Here is an 18,762-nt window from a genome sequence, read left to right on the forward strand (position 1 = left end):
TTAGCTTGTACAAACACCCCACCAAGCTAATAGGTCTAAAGTCCTTCACATCAGTGGCACCACCCTTCTTGGGAATGAGAGCAATAAAAGTAGCATTCAAAAATTTCTAGAACCGCCCAAAAGAATAAAACTCCTGGAATGTCCCCATCACCTCACCCCTGACCACCTCCCAACTCTCCATCAGGAACCTCATAGTGAAACCATCCGGACCTGGGGACTTGTCGCCATTACAACTCTTTAGCACCTTCAAAACTTCCTCTTCGGAGGAAGGAACCTCCAGACCCTCCCTATCCATCTTTGAAATCAAGTCAAAAAGCAAACCACCCAGTCTAGGTCTCCAACTGTATGTCTCAGTGTGCAGTCTCGGATAGTACGAGGCAATCTGCACACCTCCTCCTCCCTACTTAGATCCACACCATCAACACAAATCCACCCAATATGATTACCTCTCTTATGAGCATTAGCCAACCTATGAAAGAATTTTGTATTAAGGTCACCCTCTTGCAGCTATAACGTCCGTGACTTCTGACGCCACGATCTCCTCCAAAGTAGGAATCTCCGCAAACTCTGCCTGACACTTCGCCCTCCGCCTACTTTGAGCCTCGACAATACCACCCAAACCTTCCAACCTATCGATCTCTACAATCTCAACAAGGGCCCTATTCTTCCTCCACTCCCGATTCCCAAACACCTCCTTATTCCACCTTTTAATCTCAGCCTTCAAAACCGAAGCTTTCTGGCCAAAATAAAACTCGAAGTGCCGACCATTGTAGCCTCCTCCCACTGAGAACAGACTTTTCCCTGGAAGTCCTCTGCTTTAAGCTATATGTTCTCAAAACGAAAGGAGTGTGCCGGGAGCTCATCCCTCTACAGTCCAAAACCAACAGAATATGATCTGACGCCGGTCTGGCTAAAGCTGCCTGTACCACATCTGGAAACCGCTCTTCCCAATCCCCAGAAACCAAGAATCTATCCAGCCGAGAAAGTGTAACATCCTCGCTGCCACTAGCCCAATTGAAATAGGCTCCCTCCATTGGCAAATCAATAAGGTGATGGCCATCAATAAAGTCTGAAAACTACTCCATAGCTGAAGACCACCTTCCTCCTGAAGATCTCTCCGACGGGGATCTCACCACGTTAAAGTCCCCACCAACACACCATGGAAAGGCCTACAGACCCCTCACAACACCGAGCTCGTGCCACAGAACGTGTCTTTCCCCATCCTCCACCGGAGAAAGCCCACCTAAATCTATCCTCCTCCATAACAAAAGCGCAGGAAATAAAGAATCTTCCCCTCCAAACATCCACCCTTAACACCCATCTCTTAATCCCACATGATAAGGATACTCCTGAAGTCCCAACAGCCTCCAAAGTTTCCCACTGAACAAATCTCCCGCCCCAAAGGCTCTTCACTACCCTATCCGATAACGAAGCAATCTTCGTCTCTTGCGAACAAACCACATGTGCCCCGCACTTGAAAGCCCACCTAAATCTATCCTCCTCCATAACAAAAGCGCAGGAAATAAAGAATCTTCCCCTCCAAACATCCACCCTTAACACCCATCTCTTATCCCACATGATAGGGATACTCCTGAAGTCCCAACAGCCTCTAAAGTTTCCCACTCAACAAATCTCCCGCCCCAAAGGCTCTTCACTACCTATCCGATAACGAAGCAATCTTTGTCTCTTGCGAACAAACCACATGTGCCCCGCACTTCCTCACCGCCACCTTCACCACCTTCCTCTTATCCGGGTCATTAAGACTACGGATATTCCGCGAAATGATTCGAAACTTCACAAGGAAACAATGGCGCTCCCCTCCCCTTTACTCCTCCCTCTACCCCTCTCCCTCACCACCCCCTCCTTTCCCTCATAATTAACATAGCAAATGAAATTCCTTACCTCCCTCTCCCCTCTCCCCTCTCCAAGCAGAAGAACTCTTTCTAGAACTTCTCCTGCCCCTATTTGTTCCTTCTTCAACCCCACATCCCTCCCCTCTACCGTCTCCTTAAGGATCATCAAAGCTTGTTCGTCCTTCCCTTCAGAAGAGAGGCCAAATAACTCACTTGTCGGCCAATATTATCCATGACCCCTTCCCCCCCGTCTCTTCTGGAGGCATCATTGCCAGCGGCTCAACAAAGCCCAAACCAGAAGAATCTTCCCCATCCCATGTCAAAGAGTCAAAAGGTCATTCCCGCTGCTCCGACCTCACACTGCCTTCATCCCATCCCAACCCCTGCTCAGAATCGTCACAAGACAACCAATCAATGGAACTGCTCCTACCCCCCACCAGATTGTCAACCTGAGAGTCCGGGCCAATACACACCTGCTCGCCTACCTGCAATCTGTGTTTTCTCAGTTCTTGCAACAACGCTGCTGACTCATCATTAAGGGTGATGCAAATGTCCCTACCAACACAAACAACGGTCTTCTCATTACACACATCTTCTCTAACTGCTGGTGAGCTCAGTTCAGTCCTCCCAGCAGGTCGGAAAGTAGGAGGCGGACCCTTCTCCCTTCTACTCTGATTTACAATTGTAGAAGACGGTCCCCCACAAGAAGATGGAGCAGAGTGAGAGAAAGAAGACCTACCCGAAATGGAACCATCAACAACCACCTCTTTTGCATGCCATTTTTGTTTTTCTGCTCGCGACCATTTACGGTGACTGGGTCGGGGATGAGACGAAGTACATCAGAATTCAGATTAGCTGCAGACGGTTCGTGTATCTTCTGAACCTGTCTTGAGTTGGAGCCCTTTTTAAATGGGCCAAGCCTGCGCTCACCCCCTGTTTGACCCAACCCATCAAAACAATCTGAAGCTTTTTTTAGCAAAATGAAGTGGCCGTGTTAGTCCAACCCAACCCAGAGCAGGTATTCATACCCCCAGTTTCCTTTAGACGTGGTCCGCGAGTGTTAGTCCCAGCCTTAGGGCCCTTGGAGGAAAGGCCCGATGAATGAGTAGTTGGCAGAGGCCCATTTCTGCTTTTGTTAACATGGCCTCTCATTTTAACATGACCCCCCATTCTGCTTGTCCGCAGGTCCACGCCCCGGCCAGAGAACTTTAAATTACGTTGCATATCACGTGACCGAGAGCCTCTCACCACACGGTCTTCGACACACGTCCCACCAGCTGTATACCTTTTCTTATATCCGTTAAGTGTTTTGTTGACACATTGATCATGCCGCTCCTCCCTCACGCGCTTTTCCTTCGTGTGGACCACCACTCGCCTCTTACCTTCCACGACTTGCACCTGCAGAGACCCATTCTGATCTTCTGTTTCCGGTCAATTCACCACCGCATCCTCCCTCTTCGCTCTTCTCAACCCAGCCTCAGGACCCAATGTGTAAGCCTTATGAGTAGCCCATGCCACCGTCGCCTCCATTGTTGGAGGAGCTATTACAAAAAGCGAAACTCTGAAAGCAATCCATTCATCCTCCACGATCACATCATCTGGGACAAATCCACCATCGTTGACCACAACAACAAACTTCTCTGGATCGATCCTCTCGTCCTTCTCTATCCCAATGAAACCCCCACACTTCTCACCAATAGCTTCTGCCAGAGAATCACACCAAAGATGCAAAGGAAGGCCGTAGACCAAGATCCGGCAGATACCCTCCTTCTTCAACAGACCAGTACATCCCTCTCTATACCCCCAGTTGTCAAGCATGAGAAAGGCATCTCCCAACTCCCTTCTTCCATACACCAAAACCCTCTCTGCTGCCTGTCGAGATGGAAAGCGGAACAAAATCAAGGAGTCCGGCAACGCAAAAACCTCAACCCCATCCTCCACCTTCCAGCACGATGAGGCCCAATCAGAAATCTTTGCAATACAACCTACCTCTTTATCAAACCAACCCACCAGATATGATTTAAGAACATCCCTTCTCCGTTCAATGCTCTGATCGTCAACCCTAAAGGTCAGCCCCCTGTCTGAGTGCAAACAGATCACCTCACCGCTGGTAGGTAGTCGAGGGATCTTTGCAACCTCCAAATATGACCATTGCACATACCCCTTCGTGCGAACCAGAAAGGAACAAGATCGAAAAGAAAAGAAAGAGATCAAGCAGAGAACGCCGGAGTAGAGGACTCCGAAGTCAGAGATAAAGAGAGGCAGAGAGAGAGAGCATTCTTGCCACTGTTTAATACCACCAAATGTCTGTGGAGCAATTTGTAATATAAACATCAACATCAACCTTGATATTTTTATGTTACAAATAAGATTTCTCATTAGTTTAGAAATAGCTAAATGACTGAAATATTAAAGAAGGCCTATTATGGATAACTTGCTTCTTTTGCAAAAAGAAAAGGAGTGACCATGTATCATGCTTTATATTACAGGGAAGGTGGTTTGCGCTTTGGAATTTCTTTGCTTGTCTGGTCTCCTTTGGAACTTGTGCATTGACTGCGTTTTGTTTACTTCTCCCTTCTTGATATGATTACCACTTCTGTGATGGCGTTGGAGTTCAACATGAACATTGGAGCATAGTTATATTTTTCTCTTCCTTTCCCCTTTTTGCTGATAAGTATCGTGGTGATGCCTCTCCTTCTCAGTGGAGGAAGTAGCACGATGACTTAGCCTAAAAATAAGTTAATCCATATGATTTCATTTATCAATATTTGATTGAATGTATTATTAACGCCTACTTACATTCCAAAATTTATATTGGTTCTTTTTGTATTGTTTATTTAATTATGGAAATTATAGTAATCTAAATCTTGATTTTTTAACTGCATTTCTAGGGTGGGGGACCATATTATCTCATTGGTCGTGCCCTGGGTCCTGAGGTTGGAGTCAGCATTGGACTATGTTTTTTCCTTGGGAATGCAGTTGCTGGTGCTCTGTGAGTGTATATTATGAATATATGATCTCTCTTGTGATGACACAACAATATGGTTGAACATCATGAGGATGTGGCTAATAATTGTAGTTGTCATATTCTGTTTAATTTATTAAAATACCATACTAATATTATTGTCCTTGATTTTTACTTACTTGTGTCTTTTAGTTATGTTTTGGGAGCTGTAGAGACCTTTCTAAATGCCGTGCCTGGGGCTGGGATTTTTAAAGGTAATTCCTAAGTAATCTCTGCAGTTGACAGTTGACATTCAATTGTACTGTAAATGAAGCAGATTCATTGTGACATTCTTTTTCCTGATAGTGCATGTGAAAGTTTTCATTTGGTGGCAAATTGACATTGTATGGTTTGATTAATTGTGCATTTGTTGCTATAGCTGCACTGGAGCTGGGCCAAGGTGAACCTGGACCAACCCATTTGAAAAACAGTAACTCTGGGCCTGCTTAAGGCCCAAAAAAGCCTGTCCATGTAAATCCAAGCCAAGCCCATTATTCTCCCTTACAAGGCTAGGCTTGGGCCAGCCCATTCGTAAGCTTTCAAACTCCATTGAGATAATACTTATAAATCTCTGCATAATAGACATATGGATACAAGAATCCACTTGAGCAAAATCTCCATATTTGAATACTCTTACGATCTACTTCTCATACTTGGAAATATTTAAACTAGATAAAGTTTTATTTTGTAGAAGCCCTAATTTTGTACAACTAACATTGATTATAGGGCAGACTGTATTCAATTTGAGCCCTAAGACTAAAATGTTAATTTGAGGCCTTTTGTATTTAATGTATTAATATAACTTAAATGTATCATTTTTATTTAGAAATAATCCAATCTGCTTTACCAGAAATTTGAGGGAAAGTACAATGGGAGAGTCGTATGTATTTAATTATTAACATAATAAAAGAAACATGCAGTTAACACATAAAACCGCCTCTGTTTTGATAAATATTTAATCAGACATGGACATGGAAGTTCCCTTTTAAAACATACATTCTTTTTTTTTTGATGAAAATAATATTTTTTTATTTTTTTATATTTTTTTGATAAGTAAGAATTTATTAAAAACGCTCAAAAGGGGAGCGAAGCCCAAAGAAACAAAAGGAAACAAAAGGGCCAAAGGGCGCCTTAGACCTTTAAAGAGGCCAAGAAAACAATAATTTCCTCCATAGATCTATAATCTCTCTCTGAAACCCAACAAAAAAGAGTAGAAATAACAGAGAACTTAAGCATAGAAACAAGCTTCTTTTTTCCGTCAAAATATCTCTTATTTCTCTCAAGCCAAATACACCACCAAATACAAAGCGGCATAGCCTTTCAAGCGTCCTTAATGCCAGCCCCAACAGAGACGCCTCTCCAAGCCTCAATCAACCCTCTAGAGGAAAAAGGCATGGCCCAATGGACCCCAAATAATCGAAGCATCAAATCTCAACAATCTCTGGCGATGCTGCAATGTAAAAGGAGGTGATCAACAGACTCCTCATTACACAAATACATGTAACAGTGATTGACCACCAGCTGATTCCTCTTCCTCAGATTATCCTGGGTTAAGATCTTATCCAGGACAGAGGTCCAAGCAAAAAAGGCTACCTTGCGGGGAGCCTTGGACCGCCAGATAGACTTCCAAGGGAAGGGATCTCCATGACCAACCGAAAGGCATCTGAAAAAGGACCTAACCTCAAAACGGCCATGCGAGTTAGGAATCCAGAACCACCAATTCGATTCCCCAAAAGAAATCACCTGGCTATACAACAGCTCCAGAAAACGAGAAACATCCTGGATCTCCCAATCCTGGAAGTGCCTCCTGAACTGAACATCCCAAGACAGTATCCCGTTATCAAGATGATAACAGTCAACAACCATGGCCTGTCGATGAGAAGCAATCCTATAGAGCGGTGGGAACGCGAGAGCAAGAGGGAGTTCCCCACACCAGAGATCCTTCCAAAAACTGATCCTCTTTCCATCTTTAATACGAAAACGAACATGCTTGCAGAAGTCATCCCAACCCCTCCGAATGAAATGCCAAACTCCCACCACCCCCCTGGGACCACGCATCGCTAGAGAGCACCACCCACCACGACTTTTCCTAAATTTGCAAGCAATAACTTTCCTCCATAACCAATGCCTCTCGATCCCAAACCTCCAGAGCCATTTATCAAGGAGAGCCTTATTAAAAGGCAACAACCTCCGAAACCCTAAGCCTCCAAACGGAATTGGATGCCACACTTGATCCCACCGAACCAAGTGAAACTTGAACTCCCCCCCCCCCCCCACCCCCAAAAGAAAGTTGCACTGCAATCTTTCAATTCTCTCAGCCACTGAAGAAGGAATCTGAAACAGAGATAAGAAGTATGTAGGAAGGCTAGAAAGGGTGCTCTTAATCAGGGTAACCCGACCCCCCTTGGACAGGTACTGCTTTTTCCAACCCGCCAACCTCCTCTCGACTCTGTCCACAACCGGATCCCAGCTCCCCACACATCTCGAAGGGGCACCCAAAGGCAATCCTAAATAAGAAATGGGAGAAGAGCCAGTGCAACATCCAAGGATCTGAAGGTCTAAGGTGCCCTCTGGCCCTTGTGTTCCTTTTGTTTCTTTGGGCTTCGCTCCCCTTTTTGAGCGTTTTTAATAAAATCTTATAAAAAAAAAAAAAACATCCAAGGATCTGAGCAAACAACTCAATCTCCGGAACATCCCCAACAGGCACAAGAAGACTCTTGCCAACATTAACCTTAAGGCCAGAAATAACTTGAAACCAAATTAGAATGCATCTCAAATACCTCAGCCGGGACGCATCCGCATCACAAAACACAATAGTGTCATCTGCAAACATCAAATGAGAAACCTCCAATTGACTAGCAACTTCCTTGCCCACCCGAAAGCCTCTCAAAAAACCCAGCTCCACAGCCCTCTTCAGCAATCTGCTAAGAGCCTCCATCATAAAAAGGAACAGGAAAGGGGAAAGCGGATCCCCTTGTCTCAAGCCCCTCGAGCTAGAGAAGAAACCCGTTGGCGCTCCATTCACAAGGACAGAAAAACGAGCGCTAGAGATGCAAAAAAATGCATTCTGAGAGTCAAAAATGACACCATCCATCACCTTCTTCAACCTAGAGGCCAAGACTTTCGCAATCAACTTGTAAAAACATCCCACCAAACTAATAGGACGGAAGTCTCTAACATCCATTGCCTCTCCCTTCTTCGGAATAAGAGCAATAAAAGTTGCATTCAAACTTTTCTCAAAAGAGCCCTGCACATGAAAGGCATGAAAAGAGCCCATCACCTCCTCACGGACCACCTCCCAACACTCCAAAAGGAACCTCATAGTAAAACCATCAGGTCCAGGAGCTTTATCCCCATTACAGCTCTTCAGAGTTCATTCAAATTTATTGTAGGAATATTAAAAATAATTGTTGAAGGTTTACTAAAACTATTATTAAAAATTTAGGTACTTGGGCTGGTCTCTCTTATACAGGGCCAAGCTAGGCTCTAGGTGTTTTGGGCCCAAATACGTGCCTAGGTCTATCCCTTTTAACTTGGACTTTGGACCTGCAAGCCTTTATCTATCATATGGGCGAGTTATGCCTTTGGCTGACCAACACAACTTTGCAGCCCTATTTATTTTCTGAATTATTACATTTGTAGAATAATTTCCATCTAGTAATATTTTCAAATGCTTTCTTTGCTCCTATGGGGGCCTAAACACTCAACCTTCCTATTTGGAAGGTAGAGGAGAATCTCTAGGACGATAAAGGTAGTAGGTGTAACTTTTATTTAAATTGTGATATATAGTTCTTTTGTTCAAAGATTTCTGATGGGACAAGCATAACCATCTTATTTATTATTTAAACGATTTTGGTGATCTTGTTAACTATGTATGACCATGTTTACTTCTGATGACACATTGTAATGCATCCTATTTAATCCCCCAATTTTTTCTGTCTGCGTATATCTTAGCCAACTTATCATTGGCTGTTATTGGCAGTCAGGTAAACTAACTGAAATAATGTTCATCAATGCAGAAACTATCACAAAAGTTAATGGCACGGCAGTTGCAGAGCCCATTTCAAGCCCGAATTTACATGACCTTCAAATTTATGGGATCATTGTGACCGTCGTCCTATGCTTCATTGTGTTTGGTGGCGTGAAAATGATCAATCGGGTGGCACCTGCCTTCCTTGTACCTGTTTTATTCTCATTGTTTTCCATATTTGTTGGGATACTTTTGGCGAGGAAGGATCAACCAACAAGTGAGTGTTAAATTTTCTTCCCCCCCCCCCCCCCCCCCCCCCCACCCCAGTGCTGCTTGTTGTATTTAAACCACAAAAGTAGTGATATTGCAAGTACAATGGCGCACACATGGTGTGAGTAACCATGATTCAGAAGCATTTAATACACGGATCCTTTAATCCTGTCCTTTTTTCCCCTTCTTTTGTCTTTGAAACAAGTCTTTAGATGTCAAAATATTATGAAAAAGTTTTTGAAACTTATTGATGTAGAAAAATTACGTGTAAACTACAAACTAGTGTGATATCACAAGTGCAATGGTGCGTGCAAGCATTTAATACATGGATCCTCTAATCCTGTCCTTTTTTTTCATTTTTTTCTCTGAAACAGTTCTCTAGATGTCAAAATATTATTATTATTATTATTTTTTTTTGATAAGTAAGAATTTTATAAAAAAGCGCTCAAAGGGGAGCGAAACCCAAGGATACAAGAAGAAAAAACCAAAAAGGCCTCAAGCCTTTTAAGAGGCCAAAAACATAACAATCTCCTCAACAGAATGATAATCTCTCCCTGAGATCCAACAAAAGAGAGTAAAAATAATAGAAAACTTAAGCATAGAAATGGGTTTCTCCTTGCCATCGAAGTATCTTTGATTCCTCTCGAGCCAAATGCACCACCAAACACAGAGAGGGGTAGCCCTCCAAGCATCCCGGATGAGCGCCCCAACAGAGACACCTCTCCAAGCCTCAATCAACCCTCTAGAGGAACAGGGCATAACCCAGGGAACCCCAAACAACCCAATCATCAAATCCCAACAATCTCTGGCTATACTGCAATGCAACAGAAGGTGATCCACTGTCTCCTCATCACAACGACACAAGAAACAGCGATTGATAACCACCTGCATTCTCCTCTTCAAATTATCCTAGGTTAAAATCCTACCCAAGACAGACGTCCAAGCAAAAAAGGCCACCTTAAGGGGAGCTTTGGAACGCCAAATAGCCTTCCAAGGGAAAGTGCCACCCTCCCCATCAGAGAGGCACCTGAAAAAGGATCTCACCTCGAAACGACCCTGAGAGTGTGGACTCCAAAGCCAACAATCAGCCTCATCATGAGAGATCACCTGACGATACAGTAACTCCAAAAAACGTGTGATCTCCTCAATTTCCCAATCCTGAAAATGCCTCCTAAACTGAACGTCCTAAGTTAGTCTTCCGTTATCAAGGTGATAGCAGTCAACCACCAAGGCCTGCCTGTCAGAAGCAATCCTGTAAAGCCAAGGGAAAAAAAGAGCAAGGGGAAGATCCCCACACCAAAGGTCCTCCCAAAATCTGATCCTCCTACCATCCCTGATCCTAAAGCGAACATGATTACGAAAAACGTCCCATCCCTTTCGAATACAAGTCTAAACCCCCACACCCCTAGGACCACGCCCCTCAAGAGATCACCACCCACCACTGATTTCCCCAAACTTGCTGGCAATAACTTTCCTCCAAAGCCAAAGTCTCTCAACCCCAAATTTCCAAAGCCATTTCCCAAGAAGAGCCCTATTGAAAGGCAACAACCTTCGAATCCCTAATCCTCCACTCCGAAGGGGACGACACACTTGCTCCCAACGAACCAGATGATATTTGAACTCCTCTCCTCTCCCTCCCCAAAGAAAATTCCGCTGCAAACTCTCAATTCTCTCCGCTACCGAAGAAGGAATCTGAAAAAGGGAGATAAAATAGGTGGGAAGGCAAGAGAGAGTGCTCTTGATTAGAGTGACCCGCCCCCCTTTGGAAAGGTACTGCTTCTTCCAACCTGCCAGTCTCTTCTCAAATTTATCCACCACCGGATCCCAACTCCCCACACATCTCGAAGGAGCACCCAGAGGCAAACCTAAATAAGAAATAGGAAATGAGCCAGTGCCACATCCGAGGATCTGAGCATACATCTCAATATCAGGAACATCCCCGACCGGCACTAAAGCACTCTTTCCAACATTCACTTTAAGCCCAGAGACGACTTGGAACCAAATCAAAACACATCTCAAATGTCTCAGCTGGGACGCATCAGCATCACAAAGAACCAAGGTATCATCAACAAACATCGAGTGAGAAATCTCTAACTGACTAGCGACATCTCTACCCACCCGAAAGCCTCTCAACAATCCCAGATCAACAGCCTTTTTCAACAACCTACTAAGAGCCTCCATCACAAAAAGAAAAAGGAAAGGAGAAAGCGGATCCCCCTGTCTCAAGCCCCTCGAACTAGAGAAAAACCCCGTGGAAGCTCCATTCACAAGGACAGAAAAACGCGCACTAGAGATACAAAACAGAATCCATCTCCTCCAACGCTCCCCGAAACCCATCCTCTCCATCAAGTAGGTGAGGAAACTCCAACACACATGGTCGTAAGCCTTCTCAATGTCCAACTTACACAAAACACCCGGAACCCCACTACTCAGCCCGGAGTCCACACATTCACTAGCAATAAGAACCGAATCCAAAATCTGACGACCTCCCACAAAGGCATTTTGAGAATCAGAAATGACGCCATCCAACAAATAGCAGATGGCTAAGACTTTGGCAAGTATCTTGTAAAAACAACCCATCAAACAAATAGGACGAAAATCCCTAACATCCAGCGCTCCTTCCTTTTTCGGAACAAGGGCAATGAAAGTGGCATTCAAGCTCTTTTCAAAAGAGCCATGAGCATGGAAAGCATGAAAAGAGCCCATCACATCATCTCGGACCACTTCCCAACACTCCAAAAGAAAACGCAAAGAAAAGCCATCTGGACCTGGGGCTTTATCCCCATTACAGTTCTTCAAAGCAGACAAAACTTCCTCTTCAGAGAAAGGGACCTCCAAAAGAGAACAATCCTCATCCGAAATAGAGTCAAAATGAAGCCCAGCCAGTAAAGGTCTCCACTCAACCGGTTCAGAGAACAAAACTGAAAAGTAATCAGCAAAACTCTTACAAATCTCATCTTCCTTGCAAAACATCTCCCCTTCCACCCGAATCCTCCCGATATGATTGCCTCGTTTGTGAGCATTAGCAAGTCTATGAAAAAATTTCGTGTTGTTGTCACCTTCCTTGAGCCACAAAGCTCTAAACTTTTGCCTCCAAGAAATTTCCTCCATGACCGCAATCTCAGCAAACTCCGCCTGACACTCCACCCTCCTAAGCTTCAAGGAATCTGACAAAGACCCTTGACCCTCCAATCTATCAATGTCTGCGATCTCAGAAAAAACCCGATTCTTCCTCCACGCAAGATTACCGAAAATCTCTTTGTTCCAGACTTTGAGGTTACTTTTCAAAAACCGCAGCTTACCTGCAAAGGAATGACTAGGGGTGCCAGCAACAACATACCCCACCCACCAAGATCGGACACGATCCAAAAAACCTTCAGCCCGAAGCCACATATTCTCAAACCTGAAAGGGGATCTTCTACTGTGCAACCCACCACAGTCCAACATCAAAGGAACATGGTCAGACAAAGGACGAGCTAAAGTGGTCTGAGTAACATCCGAAAAGAGCTCCTCCCAATCACTCGACACCAGGAATCTGTCAAGTCTAGAGAAGGTAGGGGGAGAACGACCACTCGACCAAGTGAAGGGCCCACCCACCAAAGGCAGATCAATCAAACCAAAAACATCAATAAACTCCGAGAAAGCCTCCATCTCGACAGTCCACCTACCACCTGACGATCTCTCAAATGGGGAACAAACAACATTGAAATCCCCACCAATACATCAAGGCAAAGACCATCTCCTATGAACCTCTCCCAGCTCTGCCCGAAGCAAATGACACACACAATCCTCAATAGGGCCATAAATACCAGAAAAAATCCAACGAAAATCATCCTCCAACACAGAGAAAATGCAAGAAGCAGAGAAACGCCCAACCTGAGAATCCATCATAGAGATCCACCGATTATCCCACATCACAAGAACACCACCGGCAGAACCGATAGCATCCAGAGCAAACCACTCCACAAATCTACCTCCCCATAAACTACGCACCAACAAATCCGTCATCGTCTCAATCTTTGTTTTTTGCAAACACATAACATGCCCACCCCTTTTACGAATCACCACCTTCACCACTTTTCTTCTAACCGGATCATTGAGACCCCGTACATTCCGAGAAAGGATTTGTAGCTTCATAAGGAAACAACAGATTGGATAGACACATCCCTCCCTCCACCACCCTTTTCCTTACACCCCTTGTTGACAAGAGCCGTTGGGCTCAACACTCCCCTCTCCTCAACCTCCAACTCCCCCGACATGCTCCCCTTACTCTCCCTACCACCCATTCTATCCAAATTCTGAGAAGACAGAACCTCCATAAACATATTCGTCGCCTCCTCCATTCGTCCTTCAAAAGAAACTCCCAACAAAGAGCCAATTTCAATTCCTTTCTCCCTCACCCAACCGTCCTCCATAACAACCCTTCCTGAATCAGAACCGGCCCCATCCACAAAGACCTCATCCGGATGAACAACCACCAAAGGAGCAAAGAAATCAAAATTCGTCTCATTGCCATTCCACTGACCTGACCCCAAATCCTCAAAAAAAGAGCATGACCCACCATCCCCGTCCTTAAAGACTGACGAGGGAGGAGAATGACCATCCGGTAGAGTCCTATTAACCTCAGCAGCCAAAAACCCACTCATCCCACACTAAAAGCCCTTTAAAGCTAAATGAGTCCGCAACTCACTCAACAACACAGTCGCTGAAGCATCATCCAAACAAATTTTCATATCACGTCCCACACAAACTGTGACTCTCTCATTCTTCTGAATCACAGACCGAGATGTACCCAATCCATCAACGTGGCAAACCCCAACACCATCCTTTCGCCCGTTCTCCAAACTATCCTTCAAATTAGAGGAAAAACTCGAACCCCCTTGAGAAGGAGAAGGAGCAAAGGGAGAGAAGAAACAAGAAGGAGGTGCCTTAGAAACAATAGTGGACTTACCCGGATCCAAATCCGACTGCATAGACGTCACCCATTTCTGCTTATCCTTTCGTGTCCAACATTTGCGAAAAGCAGGAAGACGGATCTTTTTCTTAGGAAGACGTATTCGCTGCACCCGATCCCTAGCCCGCCGATCCTCCTTGACTCTTCCAGAAAGATGCGAGTCACTACCAACCGAAGCGGAAGTCAATGGCTCAAAACAATTCTTCAACTCAGGCCCATAGCAAGAAGACCCACCAACCTGCCCAGTATTCAACCCAGCTGACCCATCAAGCGAATGGGCACCCGACCTGCCAACCAACCCATCTTTAAAAGACTGGGTAACCGGACCACCATCCAACCTCAAATCACAAACAGGCTTGCCAATAATTGGATGCCTCTGAACAGGCCCACAAGAAGAAGTACAGCCCTCACAAACAACTAAAGCCCCAATCCCCAGCCCAACATCAGGCCCGTCATCGCGTATGGTCTTTATATTCTTACCAGCCCACTTAGCGGAATTTGAAAAATTCGTGGAAACAACTGTATTCCACTGTGAACGGGCAACTCCTGGGAGCCAACCACGTGGTTGGTCAGCAATTCTCCCCTTCCCACTCCCACGCGCTTGTTGCGCGTGAACACCACGACGACGAGACCCTTTCTGTTCCCACCGCTGCAAAAATGGCTGACGACTAATCTCGGTGGATCCTCCATTCCACTGCATCTTCCGGAAATCAACCGGCTGATGCCGATTCAAACCAGACGAGAGCCCATCCCTACGTTTCTGAACAAAAAGCCTCCGGAAACATTCCTTATTACGAATCCACAACGCATCTCTCCAATTCTTCCATCTCTAGAACTCTGCCATTCCCTTTTTCCCCATAGATTCCCACCTCAACCATTCTTTTTCCTTAAGCAGATGTGAACCATCACCTCCTTCCAAGCAATCCGTCGTCGGAACAAGCTCTGGGTGCTTCTCCTCCCACACTGCCACCTTGTAACAGTACCGATCGTCATGAACGAACACAAAAGGTGGACAAACCTTTCCATTAGCGACTGTAATACGAACTCTTTCAGCATCAATGGCCTCATCGGCCTCCACCCAGATAAACCCACCGCATAAATCGCCTACTGTCACAAACTAAGCATGACTCCACAGGTGAAGTGGAAGGCCAAAAATCGTCACCTTCTTCAACCCCTTCTCTTTCAAGATCTCCGAACACCCGACCCTGAAATTCCAAGCATCCACATGAAGAGTTGCCTTCCCCCAATCACGTCGACCTTCTTTAAGAACTCGAGATGCTTCTACTGCTGAGGGAAAACGAAACAAAAGAAGCGAGTCAGGCAACGGCGAGACCGACACACCAGTGGAGATCTTCCAAGCTCTCGAAGCCCACGCTGCAATCTGTGCTCCATCGCCTACTTCCTTATCAAAAAAGCCCACCAAACACGACCTAAGGTCCTCTTTTCTCCTATCAACCGAATCATCATCCAAATAAATCGATGGTCCCCTATACAGATTTGCAGATCTTGCAACACCACCTTGAAACAGTCGAGGCAATCTTGCAACTTCCAAGAACGAGCGCATGACAAAGGTTTTATGTTAGTGCCACTTATTGATGTACCTGCCTTTCTTAAAAAATTTGTAAGTGTTGTAAAAAATACAGTTGGTCCGTTAAAGCTACCCTCTTTCCTTGATTATCTTTGGTCTTTGGGGCCCAAGTCCATATTTTGGTTCTTCAGCACTTGGGGACATTTCTTGTGCTCCTATTTCATTGTTCACTTATTTGATATGTTACATAGACTTGGGTACGGATGTGTGTCTAGTTACTAATTTAAATACGTTATATTAATTTTGTAATATATGATATTGTTGTTCTTTAAGAATATACTCAATTATGATTTTAGGTCCATGTAACGCAGCTTATTTTGAGGTTTCTAAGTTTCTTTGGAACTCCAAAATTGGCTTTCAAGGTCAAAGCCTTCAGCTTATAGCCCACAGAAACATGAATTTAAGCGATCTTCAGAAAAGATTACCAGAGAAGGTAATTTTTTCCTCATATCATATCACGTTTGAAGAGAATCTATCAACTACATCTATTTTCATTGCCAAATGTTTTGTTGGCCAGTATTGATACCATATGAAGTGTGCTAATCTAGCACACTACTTCATATGTGAACCTCTGGAAGATTTCAAGATCTAGAACTCAACTATGGTGGTTGCTTTCCTGGCAGGCCAAGTTGGGAAGGATCCGTTTGCATTCTTAGGAATTATGGTTTTATGGGAAAAATCATTTTGCCTCTCTTTAGCTGCTCATTGTTGCTGTGAAAATCTAAATAATAGCTCCTGGTTGGTGTTAAAAAGGTGTTTAATTTTGGACAGACAGGCGTCATTCCTAGGGAAGCTCTTTTGTTGTTATCACTGGGCTTGAAGTGGGTGTTAAGGCCCTTGGAAATGCAATAAAAGTCAATTTATTAAGCATGGGACTTTTAGTGAAGAGAGTGGTTTCTAGTTTCTTTTTTATTAAAAGTTTGACCATTTGCAGAAAGTGTAGCCTTATTATGCCTAGCAAAAATTCAGGGCCAAATATGTACCCTTCTTAGTGCTACTCATCTTTTGTTCAGCTTCAGTTTTGGTTGTTTTGTCAATGCTAACCTGTCCTCGGACTGACCTTTTTCTTTTTTGGCACTTTTTTACATTTTGCTCCCTCCGTCCCACAAAAAATGTCAACCTTTCCATTTTTGGCTATCCCAAAATAATTGTCCCAGTTCAAAAACCAATGCACTATTTTTTTAATATTCCAAATTTGCCCTCATTGCCTTGAAATTATAAAAGCAATTTAAGTTATGTGGACCCACCATAGATGGGTATATTTGAAACTTCATTACCTACCACTATAATGAAAAAACATTAAAAACTACACTAAAAAAGTTAGGTCCCCGAAAGGGACCTTTTCTTTGGGACAAAGGAAATACTATAAGTTCTCAAGGCACATGATCTGTGCTCATAACATATTCGGTTTAGGAGAAATATGAATGAATGAGTTGGACTTTAATTATTTCTTGCCTTGTAATGTGGTTATCTAATTCTTAATTTTGGTAAGGAGGGGAAGGTAGAAGATGTTGATGGTTTGATTGAAAGGGATTTTTCTTAGTTTGATTTGTTTTTAGTTCTTGATTGATTTTTTTTTTGATAAGTAAAATCATATAAAAGCGCTCAGAAGGGGAGCGGAACCCAAAAGGAATACAAAAACCCACAAAGGGCCACTAAGCCTACAAAGAGGCCAGGAAATCTACAATCTCCTCTAAAGATCTATGATCTCTCCCTGAAACCCAACAAAAAAGAGTAGAAAGAATAGAAAACTTAAACAAAAGAAATCGACATCTCCTTTCCCTCAAAATATCTTCTATTCCTCTTAAGCCATAAGCACCGCAACACATAGAGAGGTGTAGCCCTCCAAGCATCCTGAATATGGGCCCCCACTTGGCAACCTCTCCAAGCCTTAAGAAACCCTCTAACGGTTCCCGGCATAACCCATAGCATCCCAAACAGCCCAATCGTTAAGTCCCAGCAATCACGAGCCATGGTACAATGAATAAGAAGATGATCCACAGTTTCCTCATCTCGAAGACACATATAGCAGCGATTGACCACCACCTGATTCCTCCTCCTCAAGTTATCCTGGGTTAAGATCCTTCCCAGAACAGAGGTCCACACAAAGAAAGCCACCTTGAGAGGAGCCTTAGAGCGTCAAACAAACTTCCAAGGAAAGCAAACTCTAGGATCATCTGAGAGATACCTAAAGAAAGATCTCACCTCAAAGTCTCAAACCGCCCCTGAGAGTTGGCAGTCCAAGTCCAACTATCAGACTCCTCAACCACAATCTTCTGGCGATACAGTAACTCCAAGAAATGAATGGCCTCCTCAATCTCCCAGTCCTAAAATAATCGCCTGAATCGAACATCCCAAACCAGTCTTCCACTATCAAGATGATAACAGTTGACCACCAAGGCCTGCCTATTTGAAGCAATTTTGTAAAGCTGAGGAAAAGCACGAGCCAGAGGAACATCCCCACACCAAACATCCTCCCAAAAACTAATCCTCCTCCTATCTCTGAGTCGAAAACGAACATGTTTGGAGAAGAGATCCCACCCCTTCCGAATAAAATTCCAAACCCCCAGCCCCCAAGACCCTCTCACTTCCAAAGAGCTCCAACCACCTCTCAACTCCCCAAACCGGCTCGCCATAACCCGCCTCCACAACCAATGTCTCTCCACACCAAACCTCCATAACCATTTCCTAAGGAGGGCCTTATTGAAAGGCATCAGTTTACGAAGACCCAAACCTCCAAATCGAATTGGCTTATAAACCTGTTCCCATCAAACAAGATGACTTTTGAACTCTTCTCCTCTACCCCCCCCATAGGAAATTCTGCTGCAATCTCTCAATCCTCTCTGCAACAGAAGAGGGAATCTGAAAAAGAGGGATAAAATAAGTGGGAAGGCATGAAAGGGTGCTCTTGACTAGAAGGGTGCTCTTGATTAGAGTGACCCGGCCTCCCATGGAGAGATACTGCTTCTTCCACCCTGCCAATCTGCTCTCAAACCTATCCACCACTGGGTCCCAAACCCCCACACACCTCGAAGGAGCTCCCAGAGGCAACCCAAGGTAAGAGATGGGAAAAGAGCCCGTGCGGTAACCAAGAATGTCAGCAAAAGTTTCTAACTCAGGGAC

General features: G+C 44.4%; 1 protein-coding gene across 1 annotated transcript in view; it reads left to right on the top strand.

Moving 5' to 3' along the window:
• LOC132311951 (cation-chloride cotransporter 1-like) overlaps positions 1–18,762 on the top strand; it is a 46,008-nt gene that overhangs the window by 14,066 nt on the left and 13,180 nt on the right. Inside the window, exons 6-8 of the mRNA XM_059810131.1 lie at positions 4,745–4,845; positions 5,011–5,072; positions 8,877–9,104. Coding sequence (XP_059666114.1) covers positions 4,745–4,845; positions 5,011–5,072; positions 8,877–9,104 — 391 coding nt within the window. The remainder of the gene's footprint in view (positions 1–4,744; positions 4,846–5,010; positions 5,073–8,876; positions 9,105–18,762) is intronic.

Source organism: Cornus florida, unplaced genomic scaffold (assembly GCF_030987335.1).
Source record: "Cornus florida cultivar Cherokee Brave unplaced genomic scaffold, ASM3098733v1 CherokeeBrave_3.0.0_Hap2_Chr01, whole genome shotgun sequence".
Lineage (NCBI taxonomy): Eukaryota > Viridiplantae > Streptophyta > Magnoliopsida > Cornales > Cornaceae > Cornus > Cornus florida.